We start from the raw sequence: 19,884 nt of genomic DNA, 5'->3' as shown, positions 1-19,884 counted from the left end.
TCTGATAACACTTTGGACAGGGGTGGCTGACACAACAGCAGGTTTGGCCAGTCTGTCCTCTGGAACTTGCTTGGTTTCGTTCCAGGCTGCCTCCTTTAGAGTATATACATATAGAAAAAGGTCTGTTGCTGTCAAACGTATTGTTGTTTGTGTCCGTTGGCACTGTTTTTTTTTTATTGTCCCCTTTTTCATTGGGGGCTGCCTGTAACTAGGGATTCGCCCATGTTTGAGGACTGTGCCATTCTGCTTGTTCTCGGAGATGGCAGATTTGCTTCTCTGTAACAGGTGTTTTCCCGAGGACAGCAGGATGTCAGTCCTCACGAGACTCACCCACTTCCTCGTGGAGCTGTGTCTTCAATTCATGGATTTTCTTAGCCAGATTATTAGACTGAGGGACCCCACGTTGGACGCATGTTATAATGCATGCCATAGGCATTCTCAGTGGGGCTCAGTCAAAGTTCTAGAAACTTTGGCATAAGTTTTTTTTATGCCAGGCTCCATCGGATGATGTCACCTGTGTGTAAGGATTGACATCCTGCTATCCTCAGAGAACACCTATTACGGGTAGGTAACTCTACTTTCTCTGTTTTCCATGTAGTACCATCACTTTCAGGAGATGGCAATATCGTTTGTAGCACCCAAAGTTTTCACCAAAAATGTCCTTGTGACTATGTTCCTAAGTAAGGAAGGGGCATATATCTCATCCCTACCTAAACAAATAGATTCTGAACAAAAAACTTCTCAGCCCATAGCTCAAGAAGTAGTTGCCTGGATTCCTAAACATATTTATGTTCTTGACATAGTGGTCAACACACTAAAAAGTATGTAAGAATCAAGAGACCTATAATATTTGGATACTTGATAGATGTAGGCCAGAAAAGGTTTGTCAGTTCAAACATAGGCATCAGAATGGGTTGGGCCATAGGGGCCATGTCCTGACAACTTTGGATAGGGCAGCATAACAATGTTGCAGGAAGGGCTGCAGAATCACTACCGGAGACCCAGCACCAGGTTGGGCAGACAGCTGCCTGGCAACATATTTCAATGCAGTGGCAAAGCCAGAACTAAATTTTTGGAGGGTCCCAAGGTTCACATGGATGGGCAGTAGACATACAGATCTAGGTCCTACTAGTTGTACTCTTATTGATGAATAATGCCATAGCTTGCATCCTAAATTGGATTTCTGAATAGTTTGCAATAGCAAACATGCATGAGTGACATATTAAAATATTTTAATGCTATTACTTCAAGCACTTACCAACATTAAAATGCCTTATTAATTCATATTCATTTTTTATTTTTATTGCAGTTTATAAATACACAATATCATGTAAAAAGTAAACAAAGAAGACTTCAGAAACATCTGATCTAATCACGTAATAAAACAAATATCATTATATTCTTTTACGAATCCGCTTTCCAAGAATGCATAAAACTACAACAAAACAGCAATAATCATAAGCTAGGAGTTTGGGTGTTTTGATTTCTCTCCCTCCCTCCCACCCACCCCAGCTCATCCTTTGATTTATAGGTAGGAGATACTTTCACATTAAAAACAAAACAAAAACAATCAGTCTTTTAACTTAAACACACTATTGCCCCAGACCTTATCAAGAGTTTAATAATTTCTTGTAAGTCACTACCAGATAAATAGTGAATACACTAATAAATTTAAAGGACTCAAATTGTAGCATCCCTACTCCTAGGAACTGATCAACATTAAGATGAAGGCAGCAGTCCACCAGCAAGAGGGGAGGGGGGCCCTTCCAGTCTTTTGCATTCGTTTTTACCCACCGGTGAGAGGTTGTATGTGTGCACCTGCTACAAAGAGCTCCTGTTTCTCAGAACAAGTCCAATCTCTGGAGGCTAGAGTGGCAGACCTAGAGAAGCTGAGGCAGACAGAGAGGTATATAGATGAGACCTTCAGGGACATAGTAGCCAAGTCCCAACTCTAGTCCGGCATCCCTAGTGCTGCCTTGGTGGTGGAAGGTCTCCTTGTTGGAGAGTATCAACCTGGTGCAGCAGGAAATGATCCTGTATTAAGGACATGCTCTGTAGGTGATGCATTGTTCTCTCACACCAAAGATATGTCTTGCAGGGTTACTGCCCAGGGTTAGGTCAGCCATCATAGTTGGTGATTCAGTTATTAGGAATGTAGATAGCTGGGTGGCTGGTGGGCGGGAGGATCGCCTGGTAAAATGCCTACCTGGTGCGAAGGTGGCGGACTTCATGCATCACCTAGATAGTTTTGTAAGGAACTGGGGAACCTTTTGGGGAAGGGGGAGACTTTTCCAAAAAGATGGGCTCCACCTTAACCAGAGTAGAACCAGGCTGCTGGCACTAAAAAAAGGAGATACGGTAGCTTTTAAACTAGAACAAGGGGGAAAGCTGACAGTCGCTCAACAGGGCATGGTTCAGAGGAATGTATCCTTGAAGGATACTAATGAAACAGGAGAGTTAGGGCATCCCAACAGAGAGGTTCCATTAAAAGCAAACGTAGTCTGTGGCCCTATACGTAAAAAATCACCTGAGGTAAAGATTTCCAAATTATCCCTATCATCTGAAAAGCAGGTTGTTAATACAAATAAAAAACACACTTTGAAATGTCTGTATGCCAATGCCAGAAGTCTAAGTAGTAAGATGGGAGAGTTAGAGTGTATAGCAGTAAATGATGAGATAGACATAATTGGCATCACAGAGACCTGGTGAAAGGAGGATAACCAATGGGACAGTGCTATATCAGGGTACAAATTACATCGCAATGATAGGGAGGATCAACTTGGTGGGGGTGTGGCGCTTTATGTCCGGGAGGGTATAGAGTTTACCAGGAGAGGTTCCAATAATAAGAAAAGTAGTCTATGTGCCTATAAGTAAAGAATCACCTGAGCTCCAAATTATCCCTGACAACTGAAAAGCAGGTTGTTAATACAAACAAAAAACACACTTTGAAATGTCTGTAAGCCAATGCCAGAAGTCTAAGTAGTAAGATGGGAGAGTTAGAGTGTATAGCAGTAAATGATGAGATAGACATAATTGGCATCACAGAGACCTGGTGAAAGGAGGATAACCAATGGGACAGTGCTATATCAGGGTACAAATTACATCGCAATGATAGGGAGGATCAACTTGGTGGGGGTGTGGCGCTTTATGTCCGGGAGGGTATAGAGTTTACCAGGAGAGGTTCCAATAATAAGAAAAGTAGTCTATGTGCCTATAAGTAAAGAATCACCTGAGCTCCAAATTATCCCTGACAACTGAAAAGCAGGTTGTTAATACAAACAAAAAACACACTTTGAAATGTCTGTAAGCCAATGCCAGAAGTCTAAGAAGTAAGATGGGAGAGTTAGAGTGTATAGCAGCAAATGATGAGATTGATATAATTGGCATCACAGAGACTTGGTGGAAGGAGGTCAATGGGATAGTGCTATACCGGGATACAAATTATATCGCAATGAGGAGGAGCAGCTTGGAGAAAGGAACAGCTTGGTGGTGGGGTGGTGCTTTAGGTCCGGGATAGCATAGAGTCCAACAAGAGACTTAAATGCACAATCAAATCTTAATGGGTAGAAATCCGTTTTATGTTGGAAGAGTATATTATGGTAATGAGTTTAAAAAAAAAATCTTTTATATCACAAACTTTTTGATTCACCTTGTATCATAAAACGTTTTTAAAATTCATACCTTGAACTGGACCGGTGATTATGGGGCCTATGCAGCAAACTTTACCATGCATTTTGAAGCCCTCTTGTACATTTAAAGGTAAATTTTAAAAAGACTGCACGGGCGTCCATGTGCGCGCCAATTTTCTAACATGTGCATGCAGGTTCCGACTCACGCACGCAAGGGGGGGGGAGGTTATTTTGTAAACATTGCGCAGTGACACGATCGGGCCTTTGCCCAGTTCCCTCCCTTCCCTACCTCCTTAACTAACCTTCCTCCCTTTTCCCCCACTCCACCTTGACCCCTAAACCCACCCTACCTACCCTATTTTTTTTTTTTGGTTTAAAAACCCTACCTGCTCCTCCGAGCAGAAATAAGTTGTGTGCGCTGGCAGCCAGCTGGCACGCAAGCAGAGGATGTCCCATGTACAAAGGCTTCCCTCTAAGGGGAAAATGACTACTCAGTGACCCCCATCCCCGCATCCAGTGTGAAAAACGTTTCACAGGATGCAAGCAAGAACGGGGAAACACTGAAGAGAGAGAGAGATTATGAAGGAGAGAATGAGCTGACAGAGGAGGCACACTAAAAGAATCAATCTGCTTTTCTTTACACACAGGGCAAATGTATTTCCAAGAAACAGGTTGCCAGAGGGTAAAGGTCTTGGCTGTCATTGACATTGTTAGTGCAGCCAAAGACCATTATAGGCCTTCGGGGACTTAAAGCCGAAGAGCAGTCTGAGCCTGAAAAGCTTTTTTTGTTTTTTTCAGCTGATCAGTTCTTTTAGTTTGAGTGCAGAACTCGTGTCTGTGAGGTTTGAGGCAGTAGCAGACGGTGTCATATATCCGTATTAATAATATTCCAGTGCCCTTCTGAGTCAGGGCAGCCAGATTCCTCTCTGGGTCTCTCCCTTGGATGCTCCCTTCTGTCCCCAACCACATCGTCTGTCACTGCTCTTTGAAGGTCTTTACTGATACAGAAGGCAGAGAGTTCTAAGCATGCGGTCTTGTCAGTTTTCTGCTCTCCCGGAACTCTGTACTCTCCTTTGACCTCCATACCTGCAGTATAGTATATCTTACATTCCTGTCTTCGCTGATGAGCAAGCAACATGTACCAGGTTTAATTGTACACCACTCGGATGCCAACAGGAGGAACCAAGAGGAAAAAAAAAAAAACTAAGCATGCTCAATTTCACATGATGTTATTTAGCATGCCCTTGGTAATTAGCATGCTTATGCTATTTATCCAATATATTTTCCAGTTTCCATGCATAAAAATTGTGTTCCCATGCTATTTCTGACTTTTTTTTTTACTGCAAGGACACTAAATCATTTTGCATGGAGGAGGCATTCTCTTAGCAACTAAAAAGGACCTCAGATTCTCGCTACAGCAATCCAATTCCAACTCAAAACTTGAATTCGGCTTCTTCACCTCAGACAAGCTTCAAATCCTCCTCGTATATGCTCCCCCAGGACTCTTGGAATCAGATGCCTCTCCACTGGTTGAACTAACCTCTTCCCTCATCAACTTTGACTCGCCAGCCATCGTTCTAGGGGATTTCAACATGCACGTTGATAACCCTACCCCATCACCTAACTGTGAAACCCTCCTCACAGCTCTCACAGCGCTAGGCTTCACTCAAATAGTTAATAAACCTACCCACAAAGCCGGCCACACGTTAGACTTGATCTTCGTTAACACTGCAATCAAGACAGTATCTATACCTAATTGCACAAAGGTCCCGTGGTCAGATCACTATCTCATAACTACTTCATTCTCTATAAAAGATACCAACCCGGCTTACATTCCTTTGCCCTCCTTCAATTACAGGAAAACCTGCTCCCCAGAAGACCTTAATAATCACCTATCTCCACTACTCCACCAACTGGACCTGACAGATCCGAACGCAGCACTTCGATCATGGAACACAATCACCGAAACTATAGCCAACAAACTATGCCCTCTTATTACAAAAAAACCACACCAGAATTCCTCCAAAAGACAGCCATGGTTCTCAGCAGAATTAAGAAAGCTCAAACTCCATCTAAGACAAAACGAGTCTAAATGGCGCAAAAACCCAGGAACCAACACCCTTTCAATCTACAAAGCATCTCTGCATCAATACAAATCAAGCACCCTAAGATCCAAGAGGGACTACTACGCCTCAAAGATACACGACCTTGTTTTCGATGCCAAAGCCCTCTTCAGCTATGTAGCCAACCTCACACAAGTTAAACAACCTGAGATCTCACATGACCAAGCTCAATCAAAAGCAGAAGAACTAGCTCTTTTCTTCAACAATAAAATCAATACTCTCCTATCGCAGCTCCCCACGAACCCCACTGTTCCACTAACCACTCCTCAACCCTCAATCAACTACACTCGTTTAGAAGAACTCGACACAACTTCATCCGCTGAGATCCAAGGAATCCTAAGGAAAATGAAACCTTCCTCTCATCCTTCGGATCACATCCCAGCCAAACTACTACTAGCAATTCCAGAATCTATCTCCAAAACCCTGGCAGACATCATAAATTGCACCCTCACACAAGGACTCTACCCGGACAACCTCAAACTTGCCTCACTCAAACCCCTTCTCAAAAAACCAAATCTCGACCCAAACGATCCTAAAAATTTCAGACCGATAGCTAACCTCCCATTCATAGCCAAGATAATGGAAAAATTGGTAAATTCACGACTCTCAAACCACATTGAAGACAACAACCTTCTATTTCCATCACAATACGGATTCCGTAAAACCTTAAGCACGGAAGCCCTCCTCATCTCTATGACTGACTACATCATCCTAGGCTTAGACAAAGGACAAGCCTTCCTTCTGATACTACTTGACCTCTCGTCTGCATTTGATACGGTCAATCACTCCCTTCTCATCAACCAATTATCAGCCATAGGTATCTCAGGCACTGCCCTATCATGGTTCAGAACCTTCCTCAGCAATAGAGGTTATAAGGTCAAAATTCATAATAAAGAATCCTCTCTACACCCCGCAGCAGTAGGAGTCCCTCAGGGTTCATCCCTGTCTCCTACCTTGTTTAACATTTATCTGTTACCCTTATGTAAACTTCTCACTGACCTCAATCTCAAACATTTTCTATACGCCGACGATATTCAGGTACTGATCCCCATCGAAGAATCGCTCGCAAAAACACTGTTCTACTGGGAATCCTGCCTCCAAAATATCAAACAACTGCTTACAAGTCTCAACCTGATAATAAATTCATCAAAAACGGAACTTCTACTCATCACTCCTGAAAACAGTTCCATCACATACACTCATCCTATCGTACCAAGCACTACACAAGTGAGAGATCTTGGAGTTCAAATTGACAATCACCTAAACCTGAAAGCCAACATCAACAAAACCACCAGAGACTGCTTTTATAAGCTCCAAGTGCTGAAAAGAATACGACCTCTCTTCCACACACATGACTTCAGAACGATCCTACAATCAATCATTTTCGCAAAGCTGGACTATTGTAACACCATCATGCTTGGTCTCCCTTCATCACATACCAAACCATTACAAATGGTACAAAATGCCTCCGCCCGTATACTCACCAACACCAGGAGAAGAGAACACATAACACCCATCTTGATGGACCTCCATTGGCTGCCCATCCACTTCAGAATAATCTACAAGGCCATTCTCACCATTTTCAAAAACATCCATCAATTAGCCCCAATCGATCTCCATATTCCTCTCCGATTACACCATTCCACAAGACCGACAAGAGATGCTTACAAAGGATCACTTCAAGTACCTCCAGCCAAGACTACCAGACACATCACGCTTAGAGATCGGGCATTCTCCACAGCCGGTCCAACATTATGGAACTCCATTCCCCCCGATCTTAGAATGGAACCCAACATTTCAACATTCAAGAAAAGACTCAAAACGTGGCTGTTCACACAGGCCTTCCCTAACTCCAACTCCATCTAACTCCCTTCATGCAACAAGCTCCGCTAGCATTAGCGTTAATAACCACCTTTCACAATGTTATTTATACTTGTATATAACTATCTGATCTTCATTTCCTCTCTCATTCCAAGTTATTGTTTTCCTTGTTATATGTAACTGCTTTTCTGCACTTTTGTTTAAATGGTAAAGTTTATTATAATTTCACCCCTGTTTCTTGTGAACCAGCATGATGGGACCACCGTCTTGAATGTTGGTATATAAAAAACTTAAATAAATAAATAAAATAAAATAAATGTCTTTTCGATGAGCTCATTTCACATTTTGTGAGCCCACACTGAAGTTTTTTTGCAAACTTTATTATATAGGTTCTTATAGCTCATGAAAAGGTTTGGGAAATTTTAACAGAAGTTATGTATAAGCTTTGGGGCCGATGCAGTAAATTAGCGTAGAAAGCAGGCGCTGAACAGTCAGCGCCTGCTTTCTTAACGCGCCCCAGGGGGCGCCATGCAATGTTAAAATTAGGGTGTTGCATTAGCAAGGAGAACCCAATCGGTTTTTGTGACTCCGCCGGCAAGGAAAACCCACGCCGAGGGTTCAGGAAACCAACGCTTGTCAGTCGAGCATCCATTTCCTGAACCCAACTGTCTTTTTTTTTTAACTTAGTTTCGTGAATTTTTCATCCTACTTAATATGATATTAAGTAGGAAGCAGTACAGAAAAGCAGTTTTTTCTGCTTTTCTGTATTTGTTTTAAATGCACTCAGCTATTAGCGCCTGTTCCAGGCAGCTGTTAATAGATGACCCTTAAATGCATCCTAGATGCACATTTTTTTTTTTTTTTGCATCGGGAGTGAATGCTAATAGCCTCCATCACATGCATTTGCATGTGATTAGCGCTATTAGACTCACTCTGTGTGGGATGCGTGTTGAATAGTCGCTAATTCCCTTATTGCATTAGGGGATTGATTAGCTCCTATTCAACCTGCATCCAACTGCGGGTTATACAGTGCGCTCGGCTGAGCGCACCATATTGCATCGACCCCTTTGTGAGATAGTTCTTAAGTAATTCTGTGTCAGAGAAGGACATCTTAGTTATTAATTGCCCTTTACTTTGAGTTTTCTTGAATTAAGAAAGTAACCTCTGATACCTACCAGGGAATTCTTTGGCAGACCCAGTATGTGAGTCAGTTATGTTAGTGTGGCTATAAGTCTTTCTTTGTCAGCTGAATTACATTCACTCTTCCTACACCTTTTTATAATTGTTCTGTTAGAGAATAGTTGTCTGCTATAGGAAAATACAGGAATGATCCAACATAACATGCAATATTCTTCTTGCCATTGGGAATCAGCACAGATTTTGGTTTACTCTCGGCTAGAAACCTGCATTTCCGAAGGATGATGTGTGAGTGCTTTGGAAATAGATCAGGAGTGACAAGCTAAAAATGTTAACCTGAAAATCTGCACTACTGCAGAAAACGTCTTGAAAAAGGGGAGGCAGGCGCTGAAAGTTGGAAGGAGTGAGGCCTTGCCTGCAAGATTGGTGCAGTGCATCCCAACTCAGGCACAGTCTCGCATGCAAGGCCATTTGAGCAAGGCATACCAAGTGAAATCAATGGGTAAGCTTTCTGGAGCAGGCATCTACAACTGAACCATATCCATGACTTGGTCACAAAAGAGTACAAACTGGCTGTAAGTGCCCACCCCAGAGAGCTTCTCCTTTTGATTTTGCTTGGCACGCCTTGCCAACATTTTCTTGCATGCAAGAGTGTGCGACAGTGCTAGTGCATCCTGTTTGGCTGTAGGTGCTGACCTCAAAAAAAACCTTATGCTTCAGTTTTACTTGCAATGCCTTGCCAGAAAGGACCTTTAATGCAGAGGGGGCAGGCTTTACTTGGGGTCCTTGGCTTCTTTAAGCACTGGTGGCCCCACAATCGCAGAGTCTCCATCACTAATTAATACTGGGCCATTTAATGCCACGGTATTTTTCCCTGCGGGAAAATACAGCCAACAAAACTCTCATGCTGCTATGGTATTTTTCCTCATAATATTTTCCTGCTGGGGAAGAATACCACAGGAGATGCAAAGCTGCAGGGTCATTTACTGTTGCTTTGTGACTCCTGTGGTATTCTTCCCTCAGGGTAAAATGCTGTGGCTTAGTGAATGAGCCCTTTAGTCTGCAAGAGTTCAGTAGTATGTCATTTATTAAATATGCCTGTATTTAATTTTCAGTTTAATCCAATAAACCACCATTGTTAGTCCTGAGTACTTTTTGCTTCTCTCATACCGTACGTATACTTTGGGAAGTGAGTGGGCTTTATTGTCAATGGAGGAATTGAGATAATATATATAACTTTGTATCCTACTTTAAAAAAGAAAGGCAGATTACAGTAAATTATTCTCAATGTGTTTTCTGATATTTCTCTCTTGCTGTAAAATGAGAACCTAATCTGTAATTGTGTAAATCAACAGAGCATTAATACAATGGGATAAATGAGTTTCCACTTTGTAGCTCTGAGTAACATCTAATGAGATGCATGCTGACTAATTGGATTGCATCATGGCATTACACAGTCCTTCCCCTTCACACAGCATTCACCTCATCATGGTAGAATATTAAAAGAACATAAATATGGATGCATAAATTAGAGAAGACAGGACAATTTTCCAACAAAACCAATATATTTCTGTTTATAAAAGCTTCGTATACCGTAACTTGATATAACAGAATAAATGATGTCAGAAAAAGACCAATTGGCCCATATGGTCTGGCCAGTTATTCCTGTCCACACTTCAAGGATATATTCCAGCTGACATTTGTAGAAGCTTGACTGCTGGCATGGTATTATTCATTATGCAGTCAACTTTTGTTATCTTCTCACTTGATCTCTACCATGGTAGAGATGGTTGTACAAGATCTCATACTTTGTAATAACCTAAACAGTACCTAATCTAGCAAGGTTGTTGCCTGAGCATTCTTCCTCCTAGGTCCCTATGGCTTTGATGGACAGTATCAGACCAATTCCAACCTGCTAGAAATGACCCATTTTGGTTACCATCTGACCTGTGGTGTTAGGTCATGCTTCCTAGATATGCCCTTTATTTTTTTCCTTATTGGACAGTAACTCCTCAATCACTATCCTGCTGATATTATCCCAGTTGATTTGTGGGAATTGATAGTTTGCTAGTTCCAACTTAACCTACTCCATGACCTACAGTGTCACTAGGTCATGCTTCTTTTGTATGACCTTTCTTTTCTCCTTACCACTTCTTCCCCCTTACCTCTGTTTTTGAGAAAGTGAAGTTGGTCTTTGCTAATCTGCATCCTCCCTTCCTTGTGTAATGGAATTGATTAACCTGAGTCTGATCCCTCTGGCTAAGGATGTATTCAGAAGCTAGGCCTTTAGTGGACTCAGGGTTCTCACACTGACACACATCACATGACTATAAAAAGTGTGAGAATGGAAAAAGTAAACTCCAGATGTGCAGAATCTGTGTTGATGGAGTTAGAATTGCAAGAGAAAGCCGGTATGTTTTGAGAAATCATATGTGTTTCTTAAAGGATGAATTGTCTCTGAGTATTGTCTGAGACTTTAAGGGGTAAGATTCTTTTTTTTATCCACCCATCGTAATTGTCTTTTTTGGGATGAGCTTCAATTTCTTATGGTTCAGCCAGCTGGAGATCTTTACTAGGCATTCATTTCAGTTTATCTCTCTGGGTGTGATCCAAGAAAGACCAGGAGCTGTATGTTACCAGTGTATGTGTAGCAGGTGATTTGATGATCTCTGAGTTTGCCTGGGGAAAAACTGGGTTAAGTAGATGTTGAGCAATGTGGGTAATAAAATAGTACCCTATAGAACTGCACAGGAGAGACAGTGCGGGTGTGATGAGACAGATCCTAACATGATAATCCGGGAACAGGTTTGGAAGAAGGATTTAAATCAGGCCAATATTAGGATATCCATCCCCAAGGCACTGGTCCACAGTGTTGAATGCTGCAGAGAGGCGATGGTTCACTATTACTGGAGTTGTCACAAAATCTCATGGCAAGTTTGGTGGTCTGCATCATTGTATTAAACAGAAATCTTTAAGATGAATTCATGGAGCTGAGGAGGAGTGCTGAACAGATAGCTGAATTCGTGACCTCAGAAATGCTACCTACCTGCCATGCAAAGAATGTTAATTCATGGTTGAAAGATTGGTGCAGGGAAGGTGGTTTTGAGTACATGGATGACTGGGTTTGTACATGAGAGGATAACAATATTTACAGATGGTTTGCATCCATCCAAGAGCGGTACTATGGTCCCTTAGCTGTCATTTCAAGTCCCATTTAAATGGCCTCAAATTCTATAACTTGTTCTACATCGGGATCCAAAAAAATACTGCCCGGCATCCGCAACTCGTAGAGAATGCTGCAGCTCAAATGCTAATGAATGCAAAAAAAAAAATGTTGCGAGGATCACCCTAGTTTTTAAAATCACTGTACTGGCTTCTGATAGTTCAGAAAGTTGAAGATATTGGCTCAGGACTTTTAGAGCCCTAAACAGATCCATCCTGCTGTAGTTGAGCCACCAACGAAGCCCTGCATCCCTTCTCACTTTCTGCAGTCACTACCACAAGCGTGCCTAATGGTCCTGCCACTTATGCTATTATTTCATCTTTCATAAGCCATATAGTTTTATCTGTTGTAACACGCTTTGAGCTCTCTTGATGGAAAAGCATGAAATAAGTAAATGAAGATAATGGAGATGACTATGCAATTAACTATTATTCTTTGACATGTCATGGTGAAACTTCAGTTTTACTAGTCACGGTTATATCATCAGCTACTGACAATTAGCAGTGGTTAGTGCTCAACGGATATCTGGCAGGAGGCAGATACTTTACAGTTTTTTCTTTAAACTATTTGTTACTGTTCTGTATTGTATGTACACTTTTGCTGCTGCTGCTGCTGCTCTAGTTTCAAAATGAGAAGGTTCAGTTGTTGATCTTCTTGAATCATCTTCCGCATGTGGTTCTTAGCTTTCAATACAGAATTCTATGAGGTAGGTAATTGGTTGCAACAGTGAGACCTAAAGTAGATAGGTGCAGGTGCCATGTTGGGAAATTTTCAATAAATGCTTCAGTGTCTTCATTTTCCTTCCCGTAATTGTCTTAATTAAAAATGCAAGATCAAAAGCGTAATTTGAAATCCCAACTCGTAATCTAAAAACAAAATGAGAATGTTCGTTTTTTATAATTTAATTAAAAAAAAAAAAAGAGCCTTTAAGACTAAGGGCCTTATTTTCTAAACGGATCGCATGCAATAAGGGACGTTTCAGAAGCGAAATGTCCCTTATCGCGTGCGATACCAAAATGGGGGCGGAGTCGGCCCCGGAAGAGGAGGAGTCGGGGCGTCACTGGGGCCGACTCCGCGAAGACGTCGCGGACGACGAAAAGGTAAAAGGCCCTTTTCGCGTCCGAGTTCGCACCCAATAGCTACACCTTCTATGGTGGCGCTATTGGGTGCGAAACCGGCAGCGATCGCACCGTGACAGTGCGATCGCTGCCGGCTAGCGCAGGCCCGCCCCCCCGTTTCGGCCCCCCGCCCCTCATTCCCTAAAGTATCACAGGCCTGCGATACTTTAGAAAATGAGGCCCTAAGTAAATTAAAAAAAAATTTTTTTAAAGCAGCTTTTCTCCTTTTTACCCATCTCTGTCTGCATACACACACACACAAATAAATAATTTTTTTCTATGTTCAATTTTCACTGCAGATCGTTCTGGAAAACAGTAGCCGAGAAGACAAACATGAATGCCCTTTTGGCCGCAGCAGTATTGAGCTAACAAAGATGCTTTGTGAAATCTTGAAAGTAGGAGAACTACGTAAGTTAATCTTTCTCAACAGAACATTTTTTTTTTTGCACTGTAGGGATGGGTAACCAGGCTCTAGTATTCTCCTTTCCTTACTAAATCACAAAGGGGGTAAATATAAAGAAAGATTACCACTTTTGACATGATGGTTTTACATAAAGTCCGCCTCACTGAGTGGAGTCAAGGACTTTTCATATAATATGTCATGTTAGTTTAGCTTTAATCAGATGTTGTACGTTATTTAAATAAGTTTTCTGAGGTCTGTTATTTGCAGCGTTGTCATCCTTCATGAACATTGGCATGCTAATGGGGGGTCAAAGGCTGCCTTCCAAGGTTTTGCAGAACTGAGATATACATTGTTTACATGAAATCCAGGTTCCCCCCCCCCTTCCTTAGATCATTTAACTTAAAAAAAAAAAAAGTAATGGTTATTTAATTGACAAAAGGGCTTGTTTTGGCTTTTATTTTTGTCATTCATATGTAACTTATATAGAGTTGTATTCAAAAGTATAAATCCCCCCCCCCCCCCCCCCCATCAAACTGTATGTTTCAATCAGTCTCTAAGGGAACAGAAGTCAATACAGCCTGTATATTGTTCAAAGTTTAAACATTTTATTTATACATTTTTTATATACCGCGGCACGTTGGGAACATCACTTCGGTTTACAGATAACCCAATGCAGCAACAGGCTTTACATATAACTCAAGGAATGACAGTAAACTGATTAATCAAGAGGGGTGTGGGTGACTACTGGTGGATAAAAGAGAACTCATATACAGAATATACAAAATATACAAAGAGAGCAATGAAGCCATATGAGGAAGATTGGTAAAGAGTGCCGTTAGGGGTAGATTAAATGGCGGGGTTACAATAGGAAAATAGAGGAAGGGTTTTTGCAGGGAGTAGGTCGGTAGGGGTAATAGGGGGCTAAAGGGGGAAGGGAATTTCAAGGGTGAAAGAAAACATGATTGCTTTATGCAATTTTTAATGCAAAATTAATATTTATTTACATTTTTCATCAGATTGCATAAAGTGAAAAAAGTGAATATGATGTGCAAATGTTGGGATGCCCTTCCAGTTAATTCATTTATTCTTTTTTTTTTTTTTGAAGTTGTTAATAAGGCCCAAAAGTTGATGGACTCATTAGGCCTTCAGTTAAGTGAAGACAATTTCATGATTGAGTAAATACACTGACCCTGCTAACTTCTCAGGTTGGGACTGTTCTGGATTACTTTCAAAGCCCTCTGATGATGTGAAAATAAAGATTTACTCTTACAAAGCAGGGGAAGGCAATAAAAAACAAAACAAAAAAAACCACCTCCAAATGCTTCCAGCTAGCAATTTCAACTATCTGAAACATTGTTATGAAATGAAAGTTATGTGGAAATCAGTGCAAGATCTGGAAGATCAAGAATAGATCTGTAAAACAGAACTCGTAGATCACGGCAAATGACCTGCTGAAAATGTGGCTGATCCTGGAGTAGTCCACAGGTGCATAATACAGCATTGCATATATAACGGTGCTGTGCTTGGAGGAATTGTCAGAGTGAAACTCCATCACAAAAGCCATCATCTGAAGTATGCATAACAAAATCTTGATAAGCCTGAAACTTACTGGAACATATCCTAGAAGCTAATGCCCCACAGTCAGTGAAGAAATTGAAGTTTAAAAGCAGTTGGATATTTAAATAAGACAATGATCTGAAACATACCTTAAAATCAACCATGAAGTACTTAAGGAAAGAAAGATGATGGTTTTGGAATGGCCTTCACAGTCCCCAGACTTTAATATCATTGAAAATCAGTGGAGAAAATCTGTAAGGAGTGCATGCAAGAAAACCTAAGAATATGTCTGAGCTTAGAAGAGTTCTGAAAGAAAGGGTGAGAAAAGATTCCACAAGAAAGAATAAAAAGACTTAGATGGCTACTGGAAATGTTTAGAAGCTGGTATTTCTGCCAAAGGAGGTGTTACAAAGTATTGACTGAAAGGGTGTCCAAACTTTTGCACATGCCATATTCACTTTATTATTTTCACTCTGTTAAAATCAGCAGAAAGCATTTTTGCATTAAAAATTGCAGAAATATGTCATGTTTAACTTTGTACCATGCAGAGGTTATGTCCGCTTCTTTTCACTTAAAAGGTTTATTTGAAAAACACAATTTGACCAGGGATGCCTAAAATTTTGCATACAACTGTATTATTCTACTTCACATGGACAGAATAACAGTCCTTTGTATGCCAGAGATGTACTCACTGTTCATATAAATAGACTCTCGCTGAGAAAACGACAGCATACCTCAGGTAAGAGCTGCCATTTGCTATCTTCTTGTCAAGTGATTTCTCATTAGTCAAGCGTAAAGCAGTCAATGTGTCAGCAGCATCACGTGCAGTATCTGAACTGCAGGCAGATGAAGAAACCATTCATTGTTGCCCCTCAGACTACTGATGTATACTTTATAGCATGTCACCAAGCAGCAGAAGTGAATCTTTGAAACTGAGCAATTAACAGTCCACCACAAATCAGTCCAGCAATTAGCTGGGTTGGGGCATTGACACTTTGACCAGATGTGTCCACCATTCTTATGTAGATGCCCACAAATAAGCATACTTTTTTTTTAACGGCAAAGCCTCACAAACAGCATAGTCTAATAATAATATATTTACCTTCTTCTACTTTGCTATTTTGCTGGTGAATGGTTTGACACAGAATGTTACCTTTTAAACAGCAATGAAGTGACGATATGAGTATGGTTGTCTCTGTGCCTGAAATAAGTGATCTAACATCGATCGCTCCAGCCTGTCAGTGGTGAAATTTGGTAAAATGTGCTCGCATGTATCTGAGCAGTGATTCTCCTGCTTTGTGGAAATATATAAATGAGGAAGTTAGCATTCTAAAAAGAAAAGTAATGATGGTTTATGAAGGGCCTGGTTTACCAAGCTCTCCCCCCCCCCCCCCCCCCCCCCCCCATATACACAGAATAGAAAATCAAGCCATAGTGAATCAGGCCCTAAATGCTTACATAGTATGTTATGTTAAAAAATGTTTCAGACCCCTAAATGGACTGAAACAGTGCTAAAGTGGCTTATTAATAAATTACTACATTTCTTTTTAGAACAGTGGTTTCCTCATTTACCTATATCTGTGTTTTGATGGGTAGCTTTAGTAGCTTTTCTTCCTGAGGCAATTGAGTAAATTACTTTTGGGAGTCCTTTTCCAAGATTGCTTGATAGGGTATTGCTTTGTGCTTCTCTATTTTATTTTAGTTATTTTGGGAGTTGATTCGCCTAGTCTGAGGCAAATAGGAAGGCATTTGTCAGATTTTTAAAAAATCACTATTCAGAGCAGGAGCTGTACAAGAGGATGAATAGTGGCAAATTGGGTAATAATGAGAATATATAATAAAGCATTAGGATCTCACCCAGCTCAAAGTAGTGGAATGAATTAGCTGCTTCATTATCTTATGCAGGAACCTGATTATCCCTTTCCTGACATGGAAAGTTACTCTGGTAATATCTGCACACTATAGAAAAAGGCGAGAAAATTGACCAAAGTACATTCAGTCTGTGATGTCAGCATAAAGCATGTGAGAAGGCAAAAATCCCTGACGATTTCATCAATCTCCAAAGGAAAACCACAACATACTCACACATGCTAAAGGAGAAAAGCACAAGAATAGCGTTGCTAGTAGAGGTGACAGCACCAAGTGATTATTCAGTACTATGCATGGAGAGAGAAAAGAACCTCAAGTATCAAAAGATGTAATCAGAGACCAAGAAAACATGGCAGAAAGATACAGAAATTCTCCTCCTAATTCTACTGAGCACCTGATTGAAAGGAACTTCCAAGCACACCTTAATATGTTGCCCGTGTACAGTATATTACATCTTATGAATTCCAGAAGGAGGCTCTCTTTGGCATATTGCAAATATTAAGAGCATTAGTGATAAACTTGATGTTATATTCATACCCTGGTTTACAAGTGAAATTAATTCCTGTCATGGTATGCACAAAACTAATCCATTTGGAGACATTGTCCAATGGGCAAAAATGCTTACTACATTACCATCCATGCATTTACAAATCATCATGGACTGAAGGCTTTACAAACACAGATGAATGCAGACCCCAGGCCTGCCATCACTGTATTCGATAAAGGGCTGCCCTGGTCATAAAGGGGTAACATACTGCATTCAGGTGATTAAACACGTCTGTCTATGAGGTAATACCACTACTCTCTTTCCAGTGCGGGAGTGGCCTCATAGCGTGAACACATGAAACCAGGCGAAGTAGGGACTGGGTGAAATGGGGGCCCTGTTTACTCCTACATGCCATGCCATGGAGCACCTTCAACAGAGAAACTCTTAAAATCATAGACATACGAGAAAAGAGTACGACAGATCACTGTCCCATCAGGCCAACACCACTAATGCTCTTAGGGGTGAATTTTAAAAGCCCGGCACGCACCAAAGCCGGGAGATAGGCGAGCATGTTTGACCGGCGGGCACCAGGCGGATTTTAAAAGCTGCTCGTGTACATGCATGTCTCCCAATACGCACACAAATAAGTTGCAAAAAAGGGGCAGGGCATGGACGTTCTGGGACTTTAACGTGAAATGTGCACGTAAATATTTAGGCACAAAAGTGCGCGCTGGGGTCCCCTGTCGCATAACTTTACTACTCCTATGGCTCGCGTGTACATAATAAAATAAAAAAATCTAAGGTAGTCAGCAAGGTTTAAAGAGTTGGAGCCAACAGGGTAAAGGGAGGCTATTTAACTAGAGGGGTTTAGAAGTCCTCTCCCTTACCTGGGTGAACTGGGAATGAACTGGGGGAAACTGGTGCATGTGTCTACTAAAATCCCCCCACTTACGCGGTAGAGGCGGCATTTGCGTGCACATGCGCATGTCCATATAAAATTATGCGCACATGTACGCGCGTACATCCTGTTTTATACCATGCGCACATATACGTGTGCATATGTTATAAAATGGCCTCATCCTTTGGCGCGAGCCAGCATATGCTCGTTATCAAATTTATTGTGCCTACGTCTTAAAAAAAAAAAAAAATCTCATCAGCTATGTCATAACAATGCTTAACATACTACACGAGTTATAGAGAGAGGCGTGAGGTATGGGAACTCTTTAGGATGCTGCAGTGGTCTCATCTCCATCCTGCACTTCCATCTCTTTATTTATTTATTTATCTATCTATCAAGTTTTCTATACCATCGTTAGCCACCATATCTACCTCCTCTGGCCACAGAAAATGGCGATAGATACAAATGTTGCGTACCATTCGGTATACAACAGAGATGTTGCCGACTTTCACTGGCGTAAGGGCAATGAGGCCTCTGGTGTGGTCTAGAGAGCAAAACCAGCTTTTCAGCATGTAACCAGATAACTCTACATCTAACTGACTATTTATTCAACCAAAGCCAGTTAGGTTTAAAGTTATCCAGTTAAAGATAGCTGGATAACTTTTTTTTTTTCTTCGATATTCAGCAGGACATTTATCCTTCTAAATATCCAAGTTACCTTATCTAGCTAACTTTAGCCAGAATCATCATCTGTTTTTTATTATAATTTTTTTTTTAATATTAATCTCAGGATGTTATTTTTTTCCTCCTTTTCCAAGGTTATTAATAAAGAGATGTTTTTATTATTCTACTGGCTCTCGCTGTTTTTGTGTACATTTTATGCTTTGATGTAAAGTACAGTTTTACGGGCAGATTTTAAATGCCTGGCGCGCGGCTGGGTCTTGCACGCGCCGGGCGAATCTTCCAAGAGGCCCGGCCACGTGCATAAAGGTCGGGTGTAAGTGCCGGGCCTCTTGGAAGGGGCGGGCGGGGAGCGGGCCGGGACAGCACCATTGTTTACTGTCCCGGAGCCTGCGTGCGCAACTTACTTCAGCTCCTGAGCTGAAGTAAGTTGCGCAACAAAATAAAAAAAAAACAAAACATTTAGATTTAGGGGTTGGGGAGGAGAGGGGAAGAGGAAGGGAGGTTAGGGTAGGGGGTAGGGAAGTTCCCACCCAGTCTGCTCCTTAATTGGAGCAGACTGAGAGGGAACTGGGGAAGGCCAAAATGCATCGCCGTGCAAGATTGGCAAAAATCCTCCCGCACATGCGGATTACAAAATCCGGCATGCATGTGCGCGCGGCCCATTGATTTTATAACACGCATGAGCCGGCACACGCATGTTATAAAATTGGCGTGTCCATGTGACGCACAGCTATTAAAATCTTCTACCCCTTCTGGAATAAGCAACATGTTTGGAGGGTATTTTTTTTTTTTAAACTGAAATTAGCTAAAATGTTTTTAGACATGGTTATGGCATTACAACATATTTTTGTTTTTGGAAGGTGGACTGACACAAAATATTTTAAACTCTGTTTTAGATTGCTCTGATATGGAAAAGTTATCACCTGCAACTTCAC

General features: G+C 41.3%; 1 protein-coding gene across 5 annotated transcripts in view; it reads left to right on the top strand.

Moving 5' to 3' along the window:
• ELMO1 (engulfment and cell motility 1) overlaps window positions 1–19,884 on the top strand; it is an 805,215-nt gene that overhangs the window by 388,404 nt on the left and 396,927 nt on the right. For 4 of the 5 annotated variants that reach the window (XM_029589504.1, XM_029589501.1, XM_029589503.1 and 1 more), the window contains one exon: window positions 13,351–13,459. In XM_029589504.1, the coding sequence (XP_029445364.1) occupies window positions 13,351–13,459 (109 nt within the window). Of the gene's footprint in view, window positions 1–13,350; window positions 13,460–15,640; window positions 15,751–19,884 lie in introns of those variants that run through there. The other variant, XM_029589505.1, reaches the window with a different exon arrangement.

Source organism: Rhinatrema bivittatum, chromosome 2, assembly GCF_901001135.1.
Source record: "Rhinatrema bivittatum chromosome 2, aRhiBiv1.1, whole genome shotgun sequence".
Taxonomy (NCBI): Eukaryota; Metazoa; Chordata; class Amphibia; order Gymnophiona; family Rhinatrematidae; genus Rhinatrema; species Rhinatrema bivittatum.
This window is presented reverse-complemented; position numbering and strand designations above follow the sequence as displayed.